Source organism: Thunnus thynnus, chromosome 22 (genome assembly GCF_963924715.1).
Source record: "Thunnus thynnus chromosome 22, fThuThy2.1, whole genome shotgun sequence".
In the NCBI taxonomy this organism is placed as follows: domain Eukaryota; kingdom Metazoa; phylum Chordata; class Actinopteri; order Scombriformes; family Scombridae; genus Thunnus; species Thunnus thynnus.
In genome coordinates, this window is record NC_089538.1 from 2,278,142 (window position 1) to 2,303,931 (window position 25,790).

Below are 25,790 nucleotides of genomic sequence, written 5' to 3' on the forward strand. Positions count from 1 at the left end.
TAATGAAAATAATCATTGCACTTCACACCCCTGACACTTCTCTTACCTGTTCTCTCAGTGCTAATAGTCCTAACATCTGTCCTAACACAATAAGGATAGATAAATTACATGACTCACAAATCTCCTTATGAAAGAAAACATCACTCTGGTGCTAATGTAAATGGTTATTAGAGGAGTATTAGAGCAGCCGTAGAGAACAAAACTGTTTGGTAAAAGCAGCTCAATAAACATCATTACACGCTCTAAAAGCAAGTCTATAAAAGTAGTGATTTTGGAGGTGATTTAAAACAGGATACTGATGCTGTTTGCCCAATCTCCTCAGGCAGGCAGGTTGTTCCAAAGCCCAAGGGTACTGGCAGAGGGCCGATCAAAGTCTGCATGTGTGCTTGTGTGTGTGTGTGTGTGAGTGTGCACTGTAATCTTTAACACAGTATGTGATCATTCTGCTTGTGTTGCCACAGGTGTGCAGAGACCGCCGATGCCAAAATGCCTCCTTTACCGAGCTGGAGACTTGCATCGCACGCTGTCACCGCAACGGGGTAGGCGCACACACACTCACACGTACACGCAGAGTCGTGCAACAGATTCAACTCACTTAGCTGCCGGGCATGGCTCCCTAATCTTATTGTCACACTGTGTCCTTGGGCAAAGGTAGTGCTTTGCAGCGCTGTCACCAAGTCTGTCGTAAAAGGCAGAAAAATAGATGGCTGGAATACAACAGCAACTGAAGTGATGAACTATTTATTGGAGCAGTACAAGCAAGCCTGAGGCAGATAAGGAGGAATCATACATAGTTTATGAATCAGTATCTGAGCTCTGGTGAGGAGTCGTTGGGACTAAAACACTTGTTACCTAAAGAGAAGATGGGGTAGATTGGGTTTATTTATTAGGGAACTCTAATGTTGACCTCTGTGATCATTGTTGGATGATGGCATGTGATACGGTGTTAAGTCTACCAATATTATCAGCTGTTCAGAGATCTTTCAAAGGGAATTGAAAAAACATAACCTGAAAGATGTAAATGGAATTAGTGATTTTTGTTAATTTTATCAGGTTTTAAAGCTGCACTAGGCAAGACTTTTATGTAAAAACAACCTAATTTATCTCCACACAGGAAGTAATTACTCTCATCATTAATAATGAAATAGTGCATACAGAGCTGCACTCATCAGTGTGTTACATGTTTGGCCTCTGTCATACCTTTAACATCCCCTGGTATCAACACAGCAGGCCAAGTCTACGGCAGGTGATGATGATCCCTCACTGGCTTCCCACCTGCAAACACTGTCAACTGACTGTTTGCTAAGTCATGCCCCACTTAATAAATATTGCTACGCCTGTAAACCTTTCCATTTACAGCACTGCACATATGTTATTTATTGTGAAAACAGTGGTGGATTTATTACTCGAAATTCATAGTAATGTTTAAAACAGTGAGTCTTTGAATTCACACTGTAATAAGCAAAAGTCGGTGACCATGAATTTTGTTGGCTGAAATGTCTCTAGCAAATCTGATCAGCTGTAGCTAGCTAGCTAATTAACTCTGTGACTTAACTGAGAAGCCCATCTCTAGCTGACATCTTAATGTTTTCAGCTGACTCATTTTAAAAAGGTCATAAATATCCGCATGATTGACGAAGTGTAAGCTTCTCTGTATAAAAAGAACAGCAGGACAGAGCCTCTTACACTAGAATACACTCTGATAAAGCTGCAACTTGGCTCACACAGTGGATGTGTCAGTCCTGATTCCATTTGTTACATCTGTTGCCCCACATAATAATGATATTAGCGAATGACATGTTCATTGGCACTATTCCTCTTGTATTCAGTTTTCAAAGGTCAGAAAAAATTGGTTATCATAACTGAAACTCTGATGACCAGAGCTGAAAACAGCTTAATAATATTATGCTGTAAACCAAACCTAGATTCTATTACCCCAGTTGTCTTCTGCCTGCCTTCACACTCAGAACTTGACTGGTGTTTTCAATGGACTCAGTGGGCTGTGGTGAATTGACTCTGCTGCTCTGGTCCTCCTCTCTGGCTGCTGGCTGCTACTGCTGCTGTCACCAGCATAGCTGAACACAGAACTAGTTATTGCCTGTCCTTTACAGTTTTCAACTTTGACATTCATGTAAAGCGAGTCAGCAACAATCCAGTGCTGGCTAGGTCAGTGTTAAAATTATGTTAAAAGAAACTTCCACAGAAACAGCAAAGGGTTGGGACGAGCTGCAGGACCCAGCCAAGAAACAGGACGTCCATCGCTGGTGAGGGACTCAGAGACACAGACATGAGGGAGATGATAGCGGCCCAGATCCACATTAGGCCAGGCAGTGGTGGAAGAAGTATTCAGATTCTTTTGCTTGAGTAAAAGTACCAATACAGCAATGTAAAAATACTCCATTACAAGTAAAAGTCCTGCATGAAAAATCCTACTACAGTAAAAGTACATAAGTATTATGAGCTTGATGTAGTATGCAGTATTGCAGTAAAAGTAGTGGTTTGGTCCCTCTGACTGATATATTATTATATATGACATCATTAGATTATTAATAGTGAAGCATCAGTGTTAGAGCAGCATGTTACTGTTGTAGCTGCTGGAGGTGGAGCTAGTTTCAACTACTTTATATACAGTTAGCTAGTTTAGTCCAGTCGGGCCCCTCCAAAGGGTCAGCAGATAAATCTGAGGGGTCGTGAGATGATTAATGGGAGAGGAAAGAAGAAAAAACAAAGTTCTGATACACAAATCTGTTTTCAGTTTTTAGACTTTTTCTCTAATCTTTGATTTCTGGTGAAATATTGGATCATTTGAACATTTATTGAAATGAAAGCATGTGAGAAGTTTAGAGGGAAAAATCACTATTTGGTGGAGCTGTTAACAACTCATAGACATGTGAAATGTGACCCCGACTACACACTGCTTTTTGTAAATGGTAAATGGACTGTACTTGTATAGCGCCTTTCTAGTCTTTCGACCACTCAAAGCGCTTTTCACACTACAAATCACATTCACACACATTCATACGCTGAATGGGTACCATGCAAGGTCCCAACCTGCCCATCAGAGGAAACTAACCATTTACACACATTCATACACTGATGGCACAGCCATCAGGAGCAATTTGGGGTTAAGTGTCTTGCCCAAGGACACATCGGCATGTGGACTGGAGGAGCTGGGAATCGAACCGTCGATCTTCCGATTAGTGGACGACCCGCTCTACCTCAAAAGTAGTACCTCAAAATTACACTTAAGTACAGTACTTGAGTAAATGTACTTACTTTCCTTCAATGTAGCCTCCAATTGTGAGAATGAGACCATTTGTTAGTCTCTTGTAAGCCCTGGGTTTGCTTGTCTCAGCTGAATCTCCATGTCCTCAGAGAGCAACCACTAATCCGCTACCCACTCATTCAAAATGAAGATAAAAACAAACGAACCCCTCCGTAGCAAAAGCACTAACCAGTGCTGACTCTGCTGACTCAGGGCACACAGATGAGACAGACAGGATGGACATCTGATAGTACCCATGGAGTGCAGTCTTTGTCACTGCTAATGTGTGGCGGTTCCACTCACCACTGTGCACCCCAACCAACAAGTAGGAATCACTAGTGCAGTGACCAGGTCATGATCCCTAACTGGCTTCCCACCCAAACACAGTCACTGTGCTTGTTTGTCACAACCTAGTGGGGGATACCACTACAAGGAGTAGAACCACCGATTTCTAAGGTGATGGGTGAGTCCCTTACTCCTGTGGTACCTTTTTGAGATCTTACTAAGACAGTGTTGCTCATATTTACGTAGACTTTCTTAGGTGCTGCATTGCTTTTTCAGAGATTCACATGATGATCTTGAATGTTAAGACAGTCTAAGCCCAGCATCAGGTGTTAATTAGCAGCAGTACATTCAAATGAACTGCAGCTGTGCTCATTTACATCATTAGTGTTAGTAAATACCCATCTTAATTAAAGCATGCAGCAATGAAAATATTCTGCTCTCACAGTAATTTGCAATAAACATAATAAATCTACTCCCAAGAGTTAAGAACAGAAGATGACAAAGCTGTTATAAACTGTGTAGGCTGAATAGATACTTAGTTAAATGGATTGAATTTGATACTGTAAACATACAGTATACTGAGTTACTAGTTTATTAGTTACACCTGACAATAGCACAGGTGTTACTGTATATGTAATTTGATGATCTGATTTTGATCTCAGAAAGCACAATGAAAAGGCCTGACTGTCTGGAAAACACTAATATCTTTCAGAACGGCTGAGTAAAAAACAAGCCTATATGGTTCCACTGGGCTCAGGAAAGAATACAGCAGTGTAATGCAATATGTCAGTGGCTATTAATGTTCCACCACTGGCTTTTTGATAGCTGAGCGGTTTCAGACTGAAGCTGCTGACATGTTGACAGCTGATATTTTTGTCTGACGTGTAATATTTGTAAGCCACTGGAAGATTAGACCTGCATTCTTTTTCCCTTTTAAGATTTAAGAATTGACACTTTTCCCCTCAGTCCCCTGGCTTGTGTTTCCTGGCCTGGCTTACTCAAGTTTGAACCATTGTGAGACACAAATGGAAACTGTTGGATTCCAATGTCATGCTGTATCACAGCAATATTATAAACTTCAAACCTTAAGTTACTAGTTTATTAGTTTGGCAGCTGGATAAAATGATATTCAACTGTGTCATCAGTGGAAAATATAGCCTGTAGTTTTAAAGCTCAAGTGAAAGCTCAAAAGTCATCCCTCTTTGCAGTCAAAAATAGTGATTTTCAAATCTTTTGTTAATACTACGGTATATACTATATATCAGAAATGCTCCTTCACTCACCAAGTTTCTGAGTGGGTGGAATGGTGTATATGTTTGATTGCCAGCTGAGCAAGCAGGGAAACTGAGACACTGACATTATGCTGGTAACTATAGTTTTCCAGACAAGGACACACAGCTTTTTGTTAGCAGTAGTATAGAAGAAGAAGAATATTGTAATGCTGCATTCACGGTATGTCAGGTGGATTCCAGTGTTAAGGACATCTTACAGCTCAGGAAGGTTGTGTGATAACTGAGTTGATTGTATGAGGGTTTGAAATACTGTGCATTGACAATTACATTATATCCATTAAATTTGGGTTTAATTACATTGAACAATACACTTTGGCTGACGTGAGATCTTACATCCATGTTTGTGTGGTTTTCAGGCACTTCCTTATTATTAAATGGCAGGTCGGATATATCGGAGCTTTCATAAAAATCCCACTTTCCCAGTTGTAATTACAATTTGGAAATTGACATGAACGCCATTTCTCAGTTAATCAATTAGTTGTTTGATCTATAAAATGTCAGAAAATGGTGAAACATGTCGATCACTGTTCCCCAAAGCCCAAGATGACGTCCTCAAATGTTTTGTTTTGTCCTGAGCAACAGTCCAAAACCCCCAAAAAAATTCAGCTTAAAATATTCACATTTGAGAAACTGGAATCTGAGAGTTAAACAGTCTTAAAAAATGATTCCAATCGATTAATCGATTGTCAAAATAGTTGGCGATTAATTTAATAGTTAACAACTATTTAAGTAATTGAGTAATCACTGCAGCATTAAACTCGTAGTTGCGATGATTCCAATATAACATGGAGTCCACACCATTTAGTTTCAAAAATGACCAATGTTAATGTTTGCAGATAGATACGTTTTTATGCTGACACCAGACTTAGTACAGTAAATTAGATAGGAGGGAGATGCCTGATGTGTCTTTTTGTGTTGTGTCAGACTGTTGTCTGGCTATTTCAGAGGGAAATTCTGAATGATTATTGCAGAGCCGAAAAGTCTACTGTTGTATAAACCTGCTCTGCTCTAGTATAAACTGTTCCACAAATGAGGCATGATTTAGAGACAGGAGACAGGAGAAGATGGTACAAAAACAGCTCTTAAAATAGAATAAACTGTGTTCTATTGGTTAGCAACCAAGCCAGCTAGCTAAAAGAGCTATTATGACTGTCAAGCACTAGCATGTTCTCTGGTGGCTAGCATAGTGGTTGGCTCGGCAGCTGCAGTCATTCACCAACTAGCCGTTTGAGTAGTCACTACATCACAACTTTTTAGCAACCTGTGGATAACTCTGTTGTCACACTTTCTTTTGTTACCAGACCTTAAAACCAAGACATTTTAAAACGTTAAAGTTTTCAATAAAGAACAGTTTGGTTTATCAGTGTAGTTGGCACGGCCTAGTTTGTGCTTTGAAATGGTCTGTTGCTTGTTTTGACCCTGAGCGTTTCAAGCGAAACCAGCCTCAACTGAAATTTCACACCTCAGAAGTCTCAAGACTCAAGTCTCTGTTTACCCCATCTACTATATAATAAATGGGCTTATGATTCACCAGGCATTGTTATTTGATTAGGATTCGAAATATTATGAGCAAGAAGAAAGAGATGTGTCCTCTCCTCCTTTAATCCTTCTTTCTCTCTTCACTTTGTTGTTCTATGCTGTTTGTCCCATTTTTGTTCACTCCTGTCACTGTAACAGTAGATGGATAATGGAAATAGCTTTGAGTCAGGATTATTCTAAATAGACAGTCATCCCTTCCTCCTGTGTTAGGATGTATTTTTTTTAATTTAGCATTAGCATTTGATTCATATTGATCCTCAGGCTTTTGGAGAGTGCTGGATGTTAATGCAAATAAACAGGAATAATGAGCAGTTGAAGTGCTGCTCGCTTCTGAGAGCAATACTGCTCACCATCTTTTAAAAACTTACATACAGAAGATTGCCATTGGAGACACATGAAACATATTATAGGTCCTGGTGACTTTATCAGGCTGAGGGATATGTTGTATATCAGCAATGTGTGTTTAAATACAAGTCAAGCATTTCATTTCTTCTTCTTCCTTTTACCTTCTTATCTTTTATATGATGTAGAACTGCCTGTAAATTATGCTCTTATAAAACAGCACACAACATTTTCACAAAGGAACCGCACCAAGCCTCCTGAATCTGAAGTAAAGGAACGATAAGAATCAGCAAACAACTCTGCGCCCTTCATGTCGACCGAGTGCTAATGGGGTAAATAGGCATGTTAATCACTGATGGGATAATTACATCTCGATGTAATCGGAGCATGGGAGTATTTTCTCCTTCATTTAGGGGTGGTGAATTACACAAGATGTCTAGAGATATTAATCAAGTCTAGATAAAGGTTTTTTCACCATTTTAAGACAAGTCAATTAAAAGCTCTTAGGTAATTTGCTGCTAAATGTAGTGAAGGAAAAGGGATTTGTTTCCTGTTTATGTCACATTTGGACTCTTTAGTCCCAAAGGTGGCCACTTACTGGTCATTATTCAGAGGTCTGTTATGGGTGAAATAGCTTGAAGTCATTTTCTATTCTAAGGCACTGTATGGAAGTTATTGGGTTAGGGACTGGACTTCATGTTTCACTTCCCATCGATATTTGTTTTATTTTATTGTCTTTTGTGGGCCCCTTCCCTTGACTAATAAATCACCCCCCCCCCCAATACCTCTAAATAATATGATGGAATTGTTACAATTTGTGTACCATTAAAAACTAAAAGTACATCAAGAAATGAAGACAGTAGTAGATTTAAACCCCAGAATTGTTGTCCACTGCATATGGCCAAACACACCTTTATGACCTGTGCTATACTAAACTTCTTTTTTTTATTTTGAGTGATGTTGATGTTGCAACCTACGGGCAGAGAGAGTAACTGCTACTGATAATTTCAATCCTTACACCACCTACAGGTAATGAGTGGGTTTGGTGCTTACCCACTGAATATTGAACCATCGTTGACTTACGTTAGTATATCTACGATGCAGACGTAGTGAGCTGCACAGTGCAAACAGTGCTAACTCTCCAGCCTTGCTCCACTCATGCTCAGCAGGTTAGTTGCTCAACCACAAAATTATTGTGATTAGCTGCTCCACCAGAACGCGCATCGCAATAATTTGTCAATGCGTTCATGGACAATCCGTGAAAAGTGCTGCCTCAGCCTTGTCATGATCTGCACCTCAGCCTGTCTGAACTTGAAAAAAGAAAAAAAAACTGCTGTTCCTTGGCTACATCAGAGGAAGTGAAGACAAAAAGTTAGCCTGAGAAAAGGCATGTGTAGCATGAGATCATGAAATCTGTATCAATGGTGTGACTTTCACGCTCAGTGTGTGAGAGTTGGGAGCCCTGTATATAGCTCAGGAATTCCCAACCTTTCTTGATCTCCAGAGCGATTTTATGTTGACTATAAAAAGCATGACAGGAAGTGATGAGGAAAAATGCAGAACAAACTGCAACAAGGTCAAGATATTATGGGCTAAAATAGCCTTAAAATGAAAAAAGCTTTTTTTGCTGAATCATATGGTTCTCTCATGGCCTCTGTAGCAAATGTTCCTAGTTCCTGGTACCGGTCTGTGGCCCAGTATTTCAGAACTTCTGATCTAGCTAGATAAAATATGTCAGCAATAGTTGTTATTTCAGCCAGAAAAATTAACCGGCTAGAAATGAGCAGCTGCTTTTGTCTACCTATGTTTGAAATCGAGGGCTCATTGTTCCAAAAAATACAATGAGAATGCGGCAGGTTCACCACCTGGAATTCATTGTAAAATGCACGTATGTGTGGAGCAAGAAAGCTTGACAGGCATAGTAAGAGTAACTAGTGTGAAAGGTCAATTGAAACATTGCCCACAGTGGCCTAATACAGCAGAGATATTAAAGGGAGGGCTTCACGATATAAACCAAAACCTCTAATAGACAATTTTCCATGATCTCATGGTGTGTTTATTTATATATATATATAGTCATACCACCCAACCCATGCTGATGCAGTTTGGAAAGGAAGTGGAGGTCTGAAAATGCAGGAGCTGCAGCAGTTGGATCATGTTAGCCGTGTTTCCGTGTTCATTTTTATTCATCCTTTGCTAAGACTAGAGCCAGATTTAAAACATATAAAATATAGATATAAAATTCTTGCATTCTGTCATTCTTCAACCTGTCTTGAGCGACAGAAACCAATCAGTACTCCTATGTTGTAATACTGCATGCCCCATGTTTGTTTTCTTTCAATTAGTATGTCCTTACTTGATTAAGGAGTATGTAATCTAAGTGTAAGAAGTGCTTGAATGAATGTGGGGCCTGTAGAGCCCCTTGAGGGTCTGGCTCACCTGGGGCAATGGCCTACTTTGGCAGTTTTGATTAAAACAAGTGGTATCACAAAAATCAGAACTCAAGTGAGACCTGAGGACACAGAAATCATGACATGAAAAACACAATCTAATTCAAACATGATAAAGTAAGCAAAAAAGATTTAAAATAGATAAAAATGTACAATACTGTACACAGCTAATGGAAAGTTTTTTGCAAATGCGAGATAGCATTACTTATAATATCAGTGTTTTGCACTTTGTTCCATTTATAGGGTGAATATCTTAAGGTAAGTATTATTCCACAGAGAAGGAAAATCCCATTAAAACACACACAGTGCCAGTCTGTAGTAAACAAGAAATTAGTGCTTCTAATTTGACTACACCTCCAGGCGCACACACACAAGATTATACTGAGACCGAAAAGCAAATCACATTAACAAATGCCTCATGTGTGTGTTTCTGTGTGTGTGCATAGGTGTGTAACAGTAATGGGAATTGCCACTGTAATCGAGGCTGGGCACCACCCTTCTGTGAGAAGCCAGGACTTGGAGGCAGCGTGGACAGTGGGCCTGTCCAGTACGACAGTGAGTTCACTCACACACACACACGCACACACACATTCCACACCCTCTCAGTGTGGATGGAAGGCCAAGAATAAGGAAAAACAACATGCTGTATCACATTCATTCTGGACGTAACCTCAGTGGGTGTATTAAGGTGGAACTTCACCAACTGTACATGTCAGAGTTGGTTCACTAGTCATGAGGAGAATACTACCCTGATGATGTCACTGTGATGTCATCAGGGTTATCTTGGCTTGGACATGAAAGTACAAGTTTATAACAGAAAACCTGTGTTCCAAACTGAAGGTGAGGTTTTTGAAACCGGTAAGAGAGAGTCTAATGTAATGACCCTTTCTAACTGCATTATGGGAAATGTAGGATCCAGTGTTTTGGAGCTTGACTTCTACAATGTGGATTCTGCTGCTATGATTTCTTTAATCTTGCAAGTCCTCAACTTTATGTGAGTGAAATACCAAATCGTGTTCTTTTACCTTTGCACACTATAACCCCAGTCAGTCACCTAGAGGTTTTGGGAGTAACTCATTTATGTGTTTTTAAACATCATATCCTGGTAAGGATGAAGTAATAGAATCACTTTTCAACCAAATAGTTCCAAAAATTAGAAAGGAACTAAATTAAGGATCTAAACTAGGAACCAAAACATGACAACTGTGTTTCAGATGCAGTTTTAACATAAGAGAAAACAACAACAGAGTCATTGTGCTGTTTGAATGGATACAAAAGAGACATGCTCCTCTTCCTCACTTGCTTGTTCTCTATTTATCGTGCTCCTCTGAGAGTAGTCAGGATGTCGATCACTTATCTTTGTTTTTAATGGCAATAAACATAATGAGCAATGTCTGTCTCTCATCCAAATATTGATTCTAGTGGCAGGCAGTGCTACTTACTGTCTGAATGGAGCTGTACACAACCTGCAGTGTTGTGTTTGACCAATCAAACTTCTACACCCAGAGCAGTGACTTTTTTGGCACTAGGAATTAAATTTAGACCCTGATTTCCTCCGATTGAAATGCAGGTAAGGTTCTTGACTTCCTAAAGAGGATCCTGTATGTGTGTGCCATGGAAATGAGCCAATAGATTCCGTCCATCCTCACAGGCATGTCTTATACTGCTAGTGATAAGATTATTAAATCAATGCACACAACAGAGTTAAAATGCTGCAGTATCCAGCCAGCCATAATCCACAGTAGTTTCATCCTCATCAGTGATGATGGTAAGCATGTACATGTTTGTATCCACAGCTTTTCATTCGTATTTTCAATTTGAAAATAAAAGATAAAAAGTTTTTTCTTAGGTGGAAAAGTAGGTGTATTGATAGAAACAAAGTGCAATGTAAACAGACTTAGTGAATAAGTGATGTCATACATAAAGCATGTGACTTAAACGTCACTCCACTGAAAAGACAAAAACATCAGAGGTGTGTGGAGCGATGAGGAGACTGTAAACGTTCCTCAAATTAATACATGAACAAACAGAAATGTCATATTTCCATCACGTTTTCCATATTTTCCATCGTTTGAGCTTTGACCGGTGTTTCCCTGTTGATATGTTTCCCCTTACCAGCTTTATCACAAACCCAGCCAGTTATCTCTGCTAGGCCTAACCATAACCTAAACTCAGCCCTAAACCCAACTGCTGAGGGGAGTGCTATTGGAAACATCATTTTTACTAGAGGGACACACTGCGAAGGGGGAACAGACTTTGACACAAGAATGGCTGTCTTTTAATTACATTGTCTCATTGTGTCCTCTTCTTCTGCAATGATTTAATGGCACTGGATTGGAGAAAAAGCGCCACAAACTGTTTGTCTCCTAATATTCAGAAAACAGGAGTGGATGAAAACACACATTCATTTGCATTTTCTTTTGCATATTATCTGGAAACACAGTTAAAATTTGTCACATTTGGATAGAAACCTGACTAGTGATTCTAGTGTATGTGTAACCTTGCTCTGTGTTTGTGTGTTTGTTTGTGCGCCTCCACAGGTCAGGTTGGGCTTGTAGTGGGACTTCTGTTTGCCTTCCTGGTGATCCTGCCTACAGTGCTGCTGCTCTTCTACTGCTACAGGATCAAGACGTCCTACTTCCATAAGTGGCTTGCCCAGAGAGAGAAGAACAAGAACAACAAGTACTGTATCCTGTCTGTCTGTCTTTATATATGTATATATGTATATATGTATATGTATAGACTTTCTCTATTTTATGAAATTTTATTACCAATAGACCAAACAGTTTAGTCAAGAAAATAAAGGGCAGATTAATTGATTGATAGTGGCTACCCTACACAAAAGATTTACTGTCCACAACATAAGACAAAATCTTTCATATATTTCCACTGTTTGATTCTCCTCTCAGACCACTCTCTATCTTGGAAGTGGTTTATTTGTTGAAAAATAGCAGTGTATTATTATGCAGTGGAGCCTTCACATTTCACACTGTCTGCATGAGAAAAGAGGGAAACAAAAAGTGAAAGAAGGCAGTAAGGAAGGAGGAAATGAATCATGCATGGAAGGATGATAATCATTTGGGAAAGGAAGGTGAGAGGAAAGGAAGGAGAAGAAGGAAGAGGTAAAATGTAGGTAGGAAGAAATAAATGAGAAAGTAAAAGAAGGACAACAAGGAGGAAGGGAAGTGTTGAATTACAGGAAGGAAAGAAGGAAGGAAGTGTGCATTGCCATGTCTGCCAGCGCTCCAAGCAGATCGATGTGTATACCGGAACGTTCCATCTCTACATCAGCATAAATAGAAGCATTTTGTGCTGCAGCTCACCTCCATCAGAACCAAACAAAATCCATGTCCTCATAAACCCCAGAGCTTCCTTTATGAGCGCTTCCATATACCTCACCCAGAGAGACAGCCTAGTCATAACACTAGCTGAGTAAGTGCCTCTGAAAATACTCAAGTCTTCCACAGTGATTTACAGAAGAGAAATGTGTCTGGAGACAATCCAGCCTTTTAAGGAGCCTGACCTTCCAAATGAAGACAGAGAGAAAGGCTAAATACTAGTGATATTGGGCCTCAGCAGGATTTTACGGTAACTGCTGCTAAAGTGAGACAGAGAGGAGACAACTGAATGAATGGCTAACGATATGGGAAATTGAGCCACTACGATGATTAAAAAGACTCTTAACGGCACCAGCTGCAATGAAAACCCTCTGCTTCTTTGGTTTTGTTCCATGGCCAATAGTTTGGGTTCATTTACAGTTCAACAGCGGGCCAGCGGGTGGCTTCAGCTGATTAAATACCTTTCCAAGCATATATACATCCAGTATGCTTGAAGAGCCTTCTAATCAGCTAAGAGCCTGCAGTATGTACATACACTGAGTTACCAGTTTATTTAAGTACACCTCTAAAGTCTAATTCAATCCAATACAACAGCCCTGTGATAAATCCTTTCTTTGTGAAGAGTCAGGTTTTGTTGATAATGCCAGAGAGTAGTTGAATTAACTCATTTTGGAGACTGTAGTTAGCTGTGTCGTTGTAATGGATTGCATGTGTCTGCAAACGTAAGGAGGATGGACTATATACATATCAACTTAAAGGTATCTTGTGGAGATTTTGACCACTAGTGGTGCTATGGAGCAATGATCCCCGTTTTGTTTGTATCTCCTGCTCTGCTCTCATACACACACAGACACGCATATACACACAGGAACATGTGGGTGACACGATACACATGCCTGACGATCTTTTCACGCTGTTCTACTGATTGAAACTTGGTGATGATAATGAACCAAGAAACTTAACAATGCACTAGCAAAAGTCCGGGGAAGAAGAAGGCTGCTTGCTAGCAAACAGAGATTTAAACAGTTGAGTCTTCAAAATAATCCAAAAAAAATGGTTTTAGCAAACAAAAAATGATGTCATACACCACTCCAGCTTTCCTGTCAGGGGTTTTCCCATCTTTAGGGTGAACCAGCATAAATCTTAAGGTGTTGAATAGTACTCTGGTTAGATGTTGTGACAGTCCGGCCACTTAAGAGTCCCACTGGGATGCCTCTGGACATCAGCTTTCTGTGAATCCTTCATTCACTGAGTAAGGCCTTGAAATGTAGTTGAAAGCTCTGGAAAAAGTTAGTGTGTGGACCTTGTTTACACTAAAAAACACTCAAAGAATTATCACCAACTCTGCAGCTCAATGAGGCTTTTTAGCCCCTTTGAGCTCATTGTTTTGGTTTTTTGGACTACAAACTCTCATCAACCTCTTTTCAAGCAGCAGCAGGCAGCTGTTCTCAGCAAAAAGCTCTGATAAACCGACTAGGAACTAGTGAACAAACCTACTTTATTATTTAGCAGCTGAAGAGCTAGATGTTTTTAAATACATGTTAATTAGTGAGCTTTAGATGTGCTGCACGGTGTTTTTTTCAGTTTTGGCAGAGCCAGGTAAGCTTTTTCTTCCTCCATCCAGGTTTTATGCTAAGCTAGGCTAGCGACATCCTGACTCCATGTCTGTGCTTAACACACACATGAGATTGATCTCCATCTACTCATCTCAACTCTCAGAAGGAAAGTGAATAAGTGTATTTCCAAAAATGCTGAACTTTCATTTAAGGAAACAATTTTTCAGTTACAGTTTGTCTCAGTTATACAGATGTAATATTTTCACATTTTGACAAATAATTACATCACCCAATATTTATTAGCTGATACAGTCATGTGAATTCCAGTGTATGATACCATAGATAAAACTAGGCTTGATCTTGGTACATGTGTTTATGCAGGTGTGTGTGTGTGTGTGCGTGTGTGTGCGTGTGTGTGCGTGTGTGTGCGTGCGTGTGCGTGCGTGTGCGCGTGTGTGCGTGCGTGTGTCTGTGTGTGGATATGTGCATGCCCTGTAAAAAGCTGCTGAGGGACTAGTCCACTCAGTTCAACTTGACAGCCTCATCAGAAAGCAGCCCCCAAGACACTGAGCTGAAACATTTGGTTTATCCTTCACCTCCTCATTTCCTTTCACATCATGTTGGATGAGAAACCTCATGTTGACTTCTCTACTGTCTCTTTTCCCACCCGGGGCCATAAAATCAATGCCAGATTGAGAAGAGTGATGAAGCAGGGCAGCTTTCAGGCGTCAGACTCTAGTTTATTTTCTGTCTGTCCTCATTTCTCTGCTAGGACGGAGGCATCGGCGGAGAAAGGGAAGAATGGCCATCTGAATCCTGCCTTTCACCTGAAGGTGGTCGGACCAATCAACAAAGCCAGCGGCCACAAGGGGGTGAGTTGAGTGTGTGGGTGGGAAGGAAGAAAGGGAGGAATTGAGAAGGGATTGGTGACTGTTTCTCTTGCTGTGTTTTAGTGAATAATGGACCGTCCATGAGGTTGACCTTCATATTAAATGGCCTCATTTTACAGCAGCTTGTTATATTGTTTGACCACTTAGAGTCTTCCCCCTCCCACTTTCACAACACTCCTATGCTCTGGTTTACTGTGCTTTCAGCAGCATTTCATCATGTCATTATTTCCCTGTTTTTATAGCATTTATTTAATTGGATGGGTTAGCAGCTCAGGGATAGGATACATTTGTCATTGGCAAGAAAGAGATATGAGGAGTACGAAAGAAGGCAAGAAGAATAAAAAAAGGAAGAGAATAAATGAGTCATAATAGGAATAATAATAATAAACAGTATTCATATAGCATCTTTTATACACATAATGCACCTCATGGTGCTGTACTTTAAGAGTAACTACTGACATTGACGATAAATGATAAACACTCAACTAAATATATAGAAGATAAACGGGAGAAAGAGCTTAATATTTCTATGACACCAACTGTTGATTGCTCCCATACGATAGAAAGTAGCTGTGTTTTGGGAAATTGTATGTGAAGTCTTACAGCAAATACTAGAATATAAAGTCCCTATGAGTTGTATGGTTTTTCATCCTGCAATTTCTCTGAATAAATTTAACCAGGAAGCAATAGTATGTGATAATATGTGATTAAACCATACCATTAATAGCAATTCGAACAGGAGTTATGTGAGCTCTTTTCTTTCTTCCAGTTTGTTGCAGCAGTGTTCTTTACAAACTGTATAGACTTTTTTGGAAAATATGTAAACAATGCATTTCACTAGACAAACCTGCTTTTAATAGGAACATGTGCTACCTTCTCTGTATATCTGTGAGAAAGAAAAGGTCTGGCCTTGTCAATATTAAGGTTAGATCAGAGTCTATGTTAACACTCACATTTCTTTCCTAAGGTGAAATGTGATAAGAGTAGTACATTTTGTGTCATCCATCAATTGGTGGCAAATATGAAGTACGGAGTGAAAGGGGCTCAGGCCATCAGGATAAACAGCTATATAGAATTTGGTGTCATCTATATAGCAGTGGAAATCAATACTATGCTCACAGATGATGACCCCCAATGGTAATATAAAGACTGAAAAGTAGTGGACCTAGGATAGAGCCATTCCATATCAAATGTTTGTTCTTTGAGATGAGAAGCTTTGAACTGATGAAAAAAAGACTGAAACCAGCTTAGGGCTGTGCTGGAGATCCAGCAATTGGAAGTAGTCTTCCAATTGCCTGTAGACTGGCTTTTTTGGGCTTTGAGATTCGAGAAACATTAGGTCAGACATTTTTCTTATTATTATTCTTGTTATTTTAAGATTTTTTTCCATAATTTATAACTGTGTCATTGTCTTTTTTTTATCCTAGCTTCCTCACACCAGCAAAGAGGTTCTTCCTCTCAGACCAGGCCCTGCTCCCAATGGCACCCAGCCAGTCAACATTGTGCGACCTCTGAGACCAGCCCCGTCGCCCAAGGGTGGTTCCCGCGACCTCAAGGTGGTTCGCCCACCTCTGCCAGCTGGCAAGCCTCCAGCAGCCCCACCTAAATCCCCCCCAACCCTACAGAGACTCAGCCCACCCAAGAAACCCCTGCCCCTCAACCCAACACGTTCTCCACTGGTAAGGCCCTTTTTAACTATTTTCTGAACCCTAATCAATTATATTTGAATTGTACCACTTGTAACCTAAAACTCAAACCACATAATGTAAAAGCTTAGTCAGTCAGAACTGACCCAAGGGATGTGAAGCGGCATCCAGGCAAAGAGCCAACCACTAAAGGAAGATGTCCAGGACACATTGTAATCAGATGCCCAAAGTCCCTCAGCTGGCTCCTTTCAACATGGAGGAGCAGCAATTCTGCTCTGAGCTCTTTCCAAATGTTTTAGCTCCTTACCTTATCTTGAAAGTTTAGCCCAGCCACCCTGTGATGGAAACTCATTTTGGCAGCCTTTTGGTCATTACCCAAAGCTCATTACCATAGAGGATAGTTGGAAACAGGATCAGCTCCCTCTTCATGGAGATAATCACTTGTTCTATCTTACCCTTACTTGTGAACAAGTGAAATACCTTAACGCCTTCGCTTTGGGCAGCAACTCTGTCCCAACCCACAGTGAGCAATCCACCACTTTCCAGCAGAGTACCATGGCCTCAGATTTGGAGGTGCTGACCTTTATCCTAACCCATTTACACTGCGAACAGTTCCAGTGCACACTGGAATTTACAGGTAGAGTCAGCAGAACCACATTATTAGAGATGCAATCCCGAGGCCATCATACTGGACACTCTCCAGTCACAAAGACAATCAATGACAAGGTACAGCAACCTTTTCATGCTTGACTTCCTGCCAAGAATACGGACACTTTTGTTCCAGTTATATAAGGACTGGATGGCTTGCACCTGTGGCCCCAGTACCTACAGCACCCTCCACCCTCAACACATGTAGTCTCGATGGGCAAACTATAATGAACCCTCTTGTATCTTTGCAAGGGTGAAGAGCTGGAACCACTGTTTCATGACTTGGAGGGAATTTGCATTGGTCCTCCTAAATTTGACAATCGGTCAAAGTCTCCTTTCCAGCACCTTGTCATAAGCCTTCCCAGGGAAGCTGAGCAATGTGATACCTCTATAATTGGAGCACACCATCCATCTCTTCTTTAAAAATAGGAACCACCACCCCCATTTGTCCAGCCACAGACTATTGGACTGTCTACTAGTTAATTAATTCACAGTGCTACTATACCACACTAAGGTAGGCTGTCTGCTACAGTGTGTGTTTTTGATGCTGCCACAGGGGGGCACTAGAGTTGGAAATTTTTATATTCTACACAGTGGCTTTAAATCTCTTATTCAAGAAAGGCCTGACTAAGATTCCAATCAATCAAATCCTGAATTATAAACAATAATGTAATCAGTAAACAGCTCGGACAACTTCAGTTCTTTGCTAGTGATTTCTGGCAGAGGGTCAGTGTACATTTTTTACTTAAATCCGTCCTTACATGGAACCAACATCTGTAAAACATTTTGAGAGTGCAGTTCATACTGGATTGGGTCTCGCCATCATGAAACATGTGGAAGCAGGCCTGTATTGTATAATTAAAGCTTAGTTTCATTGTTTATGATAAATGTTTCAATGTTGCTCTTATTTTTTATTTTTGAACCTTTTTATTGAACTTTTCTAACATATGTATTTACTTGTCACAACATGAAAGAAATCACAACACACAACACAATAGCTCAACAAGATACAATAATCCCAATGCACAAATAGGCGCGGGTTGGAAAAGGGGTCAAGAGAAACTAAACTAAATGTTTTGATACAAAGTTTTGTTCAAAGTGGGATTCTAGGAAAAGGCTTCCAGACTTTAAAGAATCTGTAGGCTGAGCCCCTGTGGAGTATTTAAGTTTTAAGTAGCAACCATTTAGAGTGTAATCGTGGTTTGGCAGATTTCCAGTGAATCAGCACCTAAAGGCTTAGGCATCACACTATGCACCTGTAAGAGCAAACACTCCAGAAGCTACTCCAAATAATGTGATTCCTATGTCTGTTCATATCACCTTATCACAGATATTAGAAAATGTTCCAAAGATGGCAGATCAGAATGGTAGCAGAATTAGATGGCTCCAAAACATATGATACAGAGTGGCTTCATCTTGATGACAGAGGGAGTAGCTAAAGTAAATCTTAGCTAGTTTACTTTAACAGCAAAAAAAAACATGTCTAATGCATAGGGATGATGAGTGAATTCTGCAGACAGTCATATTTTATCAGACATTTAAGTACCTAAGTGTTTAGCTCATTGCTTCCTAAGGTGATTCAGAGAAGGAGAGACCTTTTCTTGAATTGAACTGTAAAGTCTGGATATCAGGCCTCACGGTAGAGGGTCCCAGTCTAAAAATTCCTCTTTCCAACCATGTGTAGGTTGAGACAGGAAGGGAACAAGTACCTTCTTAACTAAATTATGAACCTGAAGATATCTGTAAAAGTGAATGTGGAATGTCATTTTTTCTTCAATGTAGGTCTTACAAGTACCTCAGTATACATGTATATATATATATATTCATTCAGCCAGCACCAGTTAGTGCAGAACTTCATACTGCTTCTGACTGCAGCTAAATGACTAATTTGTAAATGTAATGAAGAGGCCTCGCGAATACAGAGTTGATGAGAGAAACTGTTGAACTGTCTGTATCAGAGTATTTCTTAGATGAATTGCAGAGATTTTTTTTTTTATGAACCCCGAAGAAATAATAAATGCTGTATGTTTGTATCTGATTGCTTTCTTATCGATTTATCCACCAAAACTGCTCTCATCAGTACGTCCCTGTGAAGTGTAAAGTGCTATTAAATTAGATCAAGTTTTGAATGCCATATTGCTTTTTCTTGTTTGTGTCAAATATCCAATATTTCATGTGAGTATACTTTGTGATTTGATCTCAGAGCTGGGTTGTTGTGGTGATTTTTAATCTACTACCTGTGTGAAGTGGGACGTTGCTCTTATCAGCTAGCCGAACAGATTCAGGAGACAAACTGGATTCTCTCCAGTACAGAAACTGGAATGGAATTCTCCTGCCTGCTGTGTCCATGTGCCAGGGTTTTATGTGTTGTGCACCATGTTGGCTTTGATCCCATTTGGAAAAGATACCATTTTCCTCCTTTTTGCTTTTTAAACTTTTGCTTTTTCACTTCTTCAGACACTTTACTCAGCCATTTAATTGCAGTTTGAAAAAATGAGTGAATAAGAATTCTTTGTTACTAAGGCTAAGTTGACATCTACCCTGGATGGTGTGTCTTGATGTCCATTTTCATCTGAGTGATATGCAAAATGTCAATAATCCATATTTCTGTTTCTCTTGTTTAGTTAGTGTCTGAGCCCAGATCATCCCCCTTCCCTCCTCAGAGGCCTCTCCCGCTCAGCCCAGCCAGAGGAGCCTCCCCCACAGTGAGTCCAGCCCGGACCCCCGCTTCCAAACCCTCTCCTGGCCTGCTGGTCATGATGCCCCCAGCAGTAGGACCCAAACCTGTGGGCAAAGTCTCAGCCATCCCGCCTCTCAGAGTTCTCAGGTAGGCAAACGCACAACACGGATGCACACAGATATTGTGTAGTGTAGTCATGGATGCTCAGGTAAGAAAGGCTAACCTCTAACAGAGAGGAGCTGAACGCCTGTTTTTAATGATTTACTGTAGGTGATCAGCTTTGAAGGACTGAATTTGTGAAGACTGTTGAGGCTTGCTTGGGAGTGTTGGTGTGTACAGTGTACATGGTCCCACCTCAAAGACTGGATTGTGTTGGCCCAGTCATTGACTAAAATGATCACTGAACTTGATTTAAAGGAAAACTTCAATAAATTATCAGGCAGTAATGTAGTTACTCAAAATATTACTCATAAAAGTATAATATTTTATTATTATAATCATTATGTCTCATCATTAATGCAATAGGTGGTGTTAAACACATTCATGGGAAACGAAAAGCAGATGTAGTCACATAATGTCACCAATCAAAAGCTCCATTCAGATGGGATTAACTTTACAGGGGGATGTGGGAGATGAAATATTCACTGTGCTCCTCAGTAATTGAACTCTGGATAGCATTTTAGCCTTGGGGAAATGACTGGTGTGTAATAGACATGGACAGCACGACAAAGGCAAAAGAGAAAGCCAAAAGCCTTGCAGGGGGAGGAGAGTTTAAGGTGAAGTGAAGATACCGTGTAAGGTGAGGAAGACTCAAATCGTCCTCCTTCTTGGACTCATAATTCAGTCAAATCTGAGCAGGATATCATTATCTCTGATGTCCATTGCTGATAAATCTCCATATACCCACTTAGAAATCAGAGAATAAAGAGGCTGCAGAACTTCCCTGTGAATCATCACATTCTGAAGTTTTATTCAGTATCAAAATAATCCAGTGATAGTTGTCTGTACATCCATTGCTACTCTGCAAACAGGAGCTGCTAATAGCTGATTCAGCATACTTATAAACAAATATCAGCTAAAAACATATCTGAAAGAGAACAGCAGTACTTACCTGTAGCTGACAATACAACAGCCCATTTGATGAGCTTTTATGGAGTCTTCTCTCCTGATGGCTTCAGTTTTCTTTGGTTGATGTTGTTATATTGCTTCCCAAACAGCCTTATATGTTGGTGTTAGCATGTTTCTACCAATCAGATTAGCAAAAACATTTTCACACAAAAGCCACATTTCACACTGAGTTGATAAAAAAAAATGTAGACACACGAGCAGCCCTTCCATGGCATTCCTCCATTCATCATTTGGTGTTTTGATGATGGGGGTGTCAAACTCATCAAACCATAATAGTGAGCCATGACTGTCCAAGACTGGAAGAATCTTCCTTGTTTAGTCAGACAACTCAAGGTTGTCTGACTAAACTTCTGTCCTTCTGATTAGTTCTGTTCTCTGTTTGAAGCCAAGACAAAAGCATTTTGTCCTCAGTCTAGACTCAAGATCAAAGGTTACTTAATCATCACAGCTCTACCACTAACAACCAGAACAAGTCGCCTGAGGAACTGATTCACTTTAATGGTTTAAATCATTTCTTGAAACACACTTTGAGAGACTGTGTAGTTGTTTTCTTAATCTGTGCTTTTCTTTTGTTTCAGATGTTATAATTATTAATTGATTATTTTCTTTTGAATGGTTCTCCTGATTTTTATCTGCTGCCATTTGTACACAAACACTGACAGAACTGGATGAGTGCATTTCTATAGAAGTGTAACACATTATGTCCTCCACCCACTCAAGGCCGTTGTACCAAATATATTGTATTGAACAACAGGTTTTACAGCATTACACTCCTGTGAAAACATCACTTAACACTTGTTTGTGACTACTCTGAATTCACTTGACCTCGGGGGGGATGTTACTTTTCTTAATGCAAATCTAAAAGACTTCTAATGAGAAAAGTTGTGTTCATAAAACAGCTATTGTTTGTTGTTTTTCCCCCTATTTTTCTAGATTTCAATGCTGTTTGCAAGAACCTTTTATGATTCCTGTAAAGGTTCCAGGGAGGAGCTGTATCTGTGAAAAATACTGCCTCACAGTATTCCTTTTTTATTTCACGCTGTTTTCTGTTCAGAGCGGGTGTGGGTCCAGGCACATAAACTCTCCGAGTTTACAAACCATGCAATGCATTGACTCGCTTCTTTATCAGCAATTAAATTTTCATTTTTTATAAGTGACCGGGCCCTATTGCGGAGGCTTGTGCTTACCGTCTTCAGATGCAGAGTCATGCTTTTTGTTCCATGCGGTTTATCTGTCAACGTAGTAAAAGTCAGGCGGGAGAGCTGGAGGTGATTGTTCTTTAGGTTTTATGATCCCTCTGCTGGTGTAGTCCAGCAGATGGATCTGAATGTCTCTACATCTGGTTCTCTGACCGCAGTATTGGCAATGCCAAGATCTGATCTGACATCAGAGGCCGTATTTATCAAGCTTCTCAGATGAGGAAATCACTCCTAACTGACCAGAAATTCTCAGGGTGATGCATTTTTTGTCTGACTCCTAGGACGAGGGGTAAAAGCTATTTATAAATTTTCGTAACTTAGCAAATCAATCCTTTCTCAGCCAGTATTCAGGAGAACTGCAGAGGAGTCAGCAGGAGACAGCATTCAGGCAGTGAGAGGAGACATGTTGTGGCTACAGAAATCATTACACTTTATTGTAACAGGGAACATTCAGCTTTGCAACAGCGATGATTGTGTCACAATAAAGTATTTCAGAAGTCATAAATCAACCTCTGACTAAGATAAATTGAAATCTAACCTCAAGATTGATTTTTGACCAAGTCAAAATTATGCAATACTACTTTGAGATAGTAAATCAATATTCCAAGTCAGACTTTGGTCTTACAAACTATCTTATAAATTTGACTTTCTATGAAAAGTCCCCTCCACTCAACAATGTGTTTTTCTTCTTGTTCTTTCAGTTGGATGTTGTTCTCTTCTCTGTGTAGAATGATGTATGTGCAGCGTTTGTTTTCACATTCATCCTGCTGAAGGAGGAAAGTTTCTCTGTGCTCATCTTAAAACTCAGTTGAAGGCGTGTACCTATGAGCATGATTTGTGACATCACAACTAGTTTGGGCCAATTGTGGTCCAATATAACAAATGTTGGCATATTCATAGATTTGGGATTTTTCACTGAGGAGAATGTATAGATGTCATTTTAAGGATTTTAAGGAGGAATAATCATGCTAGACACAAAATATTATTCAAGTATTTTTATGTCTGGAGGAGATCTTTAACCCCATTAACTTCATAGATTTGCTTATTATTCTAAGTTAAAAAGCCCAAATAGTGTTTTGCTATCAGAATTTTGACTTTTAAAGTGATGAAAAAACATGCAGCACAGACTGCTCAAGGGTCACAATATTTACCCCAAAACAGCCCATGAAGTTACAGCGTATGTTGATTATTATTCAGCTTTTTTAGCTGAATCATGATTCCCTCACGGCCACGTAGCAAATTTTCCGAGGCCCGGTATCCTGAGGGTTGGGAGCCTCTGATCTAGTGAGTATTTCTGGCAGCAGGACCGTGTGTGTGTGTGTGTGTTCATGGTAATAAAGGAACATGTCACCCAGTGCAACAGTGTGGCTCATTGATGTGTTTTTAATAGTTTTTGGGCAACAATGACACAGAGGAATAAGATCTATCAGCCTTTGGATACACACACAATATCTGTTAGTAGATACATTTGTTGTTGGTTTGGGTCTGCACATGGTTTGTTGAGAGAAAAAGAAAAAAGTCATTTTTCATGCTTTATTCTTTAAAGTGAAATATCAGCCATTCATTATGCTGTATCACTATAACCTTAAGCTAGAATGCCTTCTTTTTTCCCTTTTCTTTCTCATAGACCGGTACCAGGTGCCAAACCAAACACAGCCTCGCCTCCACCGCGAAAATGACCTTCTCCTCCACCATCCACCCTCCATCCTCCGAGGAGGCAGCGGCTGACAGCCTATTTGCACTAAAGAGACTTTGGCTGGTAAACCACAGAGCTGTCACACATACCAGAGGAGGACGAACACAAAGTTAAAACCGGAGACACAAAAGAACAAACAGGACTCACACCAGTTCAGACTTCAAAATGAAACCTTAACTCCCCCCCCTCCCATCTCCTCTCACTTTTGACCCCGCTGCCTCCACTCTCCACCTCCCAGCGTGCGCTAACATTAACCACAACGACGCGGTTTTGCACGGAGGCCTTGCAGACTGAGACAAGTGTTATCGCTGGGGGACGGTCACATTTGCCAAATCTGTTTTTTAGGATTATTGTTATTTTTTAATCTGTTTATGCTGTCTGTGTATAAAAAAATGCATTTTGTAATAACTTGTTTTGTTTACAGTTTGTTTTAAGTCATGTTTTATGATTTGTGTTATGTGCCAAAGAGGTCTCTCCATACCTGGGGTGTGTCCCGAATGCTTGAAAATCTTCACGTTAAGTTTACCACAAGTCAACTCCTCCATATTTTTAGGTTTTATAATTTATTGTATTGTATAAGGAATGTCTAAAATGCAAAATCTGGAGATACAGATGACTATCAGGAGGAAGGAGAGCCAATCACACAGCAGCTTCTTTTCAACACTGTTTACACGGTGGAGGACTTGATGGATGCTTGGGGCTTGCAGGACACACCCCGGTCGCTCACGTTGATTTGAATGTCTTTTGCTGTGTGTTATGACTTTTGAATTGTTACATAAAATATTTTTACAAAACTATCATCAAGTTTCTCTCATTCTGTCTTATTTTTACTCATTCCAACTTGAAGAATATTTAATGGAAATTCCTATGCAATTATGTGATGACAGCCTTTTGATGTGTTTGAAAGGGAATAACAGGATGCATATGAATGAGCTACTGCAAGTCAGATAACGTCTGTGCTTGTAAAATTAAATCTGTCATGCAATCTTGAGGCAAAAGTCTTTTCAAAAGAACACAAATGAATCAATCCAAAGAGATAATTAAAGGAGAACTCCATTAATTTTAGTCATTTAGATCAAATTACCTGTCACAAGGAGTACTCACTCAGTTGTCCTCTGTGGCTCTTGAGGAGCTTTGTCAAGTCTGAGAAAATAACCCGGAGGATGTCATCAGATTGTTTTTACACTTAGTATACAACAAAAAAAGCCTACTAACCTCCCGCAATACATGTCATATCATCTGCAACCTCAGTTTTCCAGCTGTTCTCTTCCATTCTCGTCCATTTTTCGTCTTTTAAAGAGGTTCCAGTATGCTGTACGCAACAAGAGCAGTAATGCTGCCCCTCTACATGTGCAGTTTTTCCCTTTGTCTTTTTCCACAGCGTGTTGCATTGTGGGATAATAGTGTCCATCTACACCACACTCAAAAATCCATGCTGTCTGATTTGAGTATACAAAATGTTGTCACTTTTCCAGTGTGAACACACTACATACACAAAACCTGCTTAGAATTAATATGTAGAATGTATTTGGGACACAGTGTGAGTGTCTAAGAAAAGATGCCATTGGTTGCATTATGGGTAATTCATTGTTTTGGGGGATTTTGAACTTTTTATTATTAATTTTTTCAATCTGTCTCTTGTAGAACTTTGTAGAAGTGCAAAACTTAATTGTAGCCATTCAATTTTTTTTTTATTTTTTTTTTTTTTGGAGGTACGGTTGAGGGACCCACTGCTATTGTAAGTTTACAGCAGCTACATGTAAAGTGCTCACAGTTACTTTACTCAAAAGACAACAGCAATCAGGACATTAGACAACAAATAAATTACTTCTTAGA

The 25,790-nt window shown here is 39.9% G+C and overlaps 1 protein-coding gene across 1 annotated transcript in view; it reads left to right on the top strand.

The window, feature by feature from the left end:
- adam19a (ADAM metallopeptidase domain 19a) overlaps positions 1-24,751 on the top strand; it is a 196,640-nt gene extending 171,889 nt beyond the window's left edge. Inside the window, exons 17-23 of the mRNA XM_067579934.1 lie at positions 462-539; positions 9,620-9,728; positions 11,714-11,855; positions 14,840-14,939; positions 16,385-16,636; positions 19,876-20,078; positions 23,886-24,751. Of these exons, the coding sequence (XP_067436035.1) occupies positions 462-539; positions 9,620-9,728; positions 11,714-11,855; positions 14,840-14,939; positions 16,385-16,636; positions 19,876-20,078; positions 23,886-23,937 (936 nt within the window). The 3' untranslated portion in view covers positions 23,938-24,751. The remainder of the gene's footprint in view (positions 1-461; positions 540-9,619; positions 9,729-11,713; positions 11,856-14,839; positions 14,940-16,384; positions 16,637-19,875; positions 20,079-23,885) is intronic.
- The last annotated feature ends 1,039 nt before the right edge of the window (positions 24,752-25,790 follow it).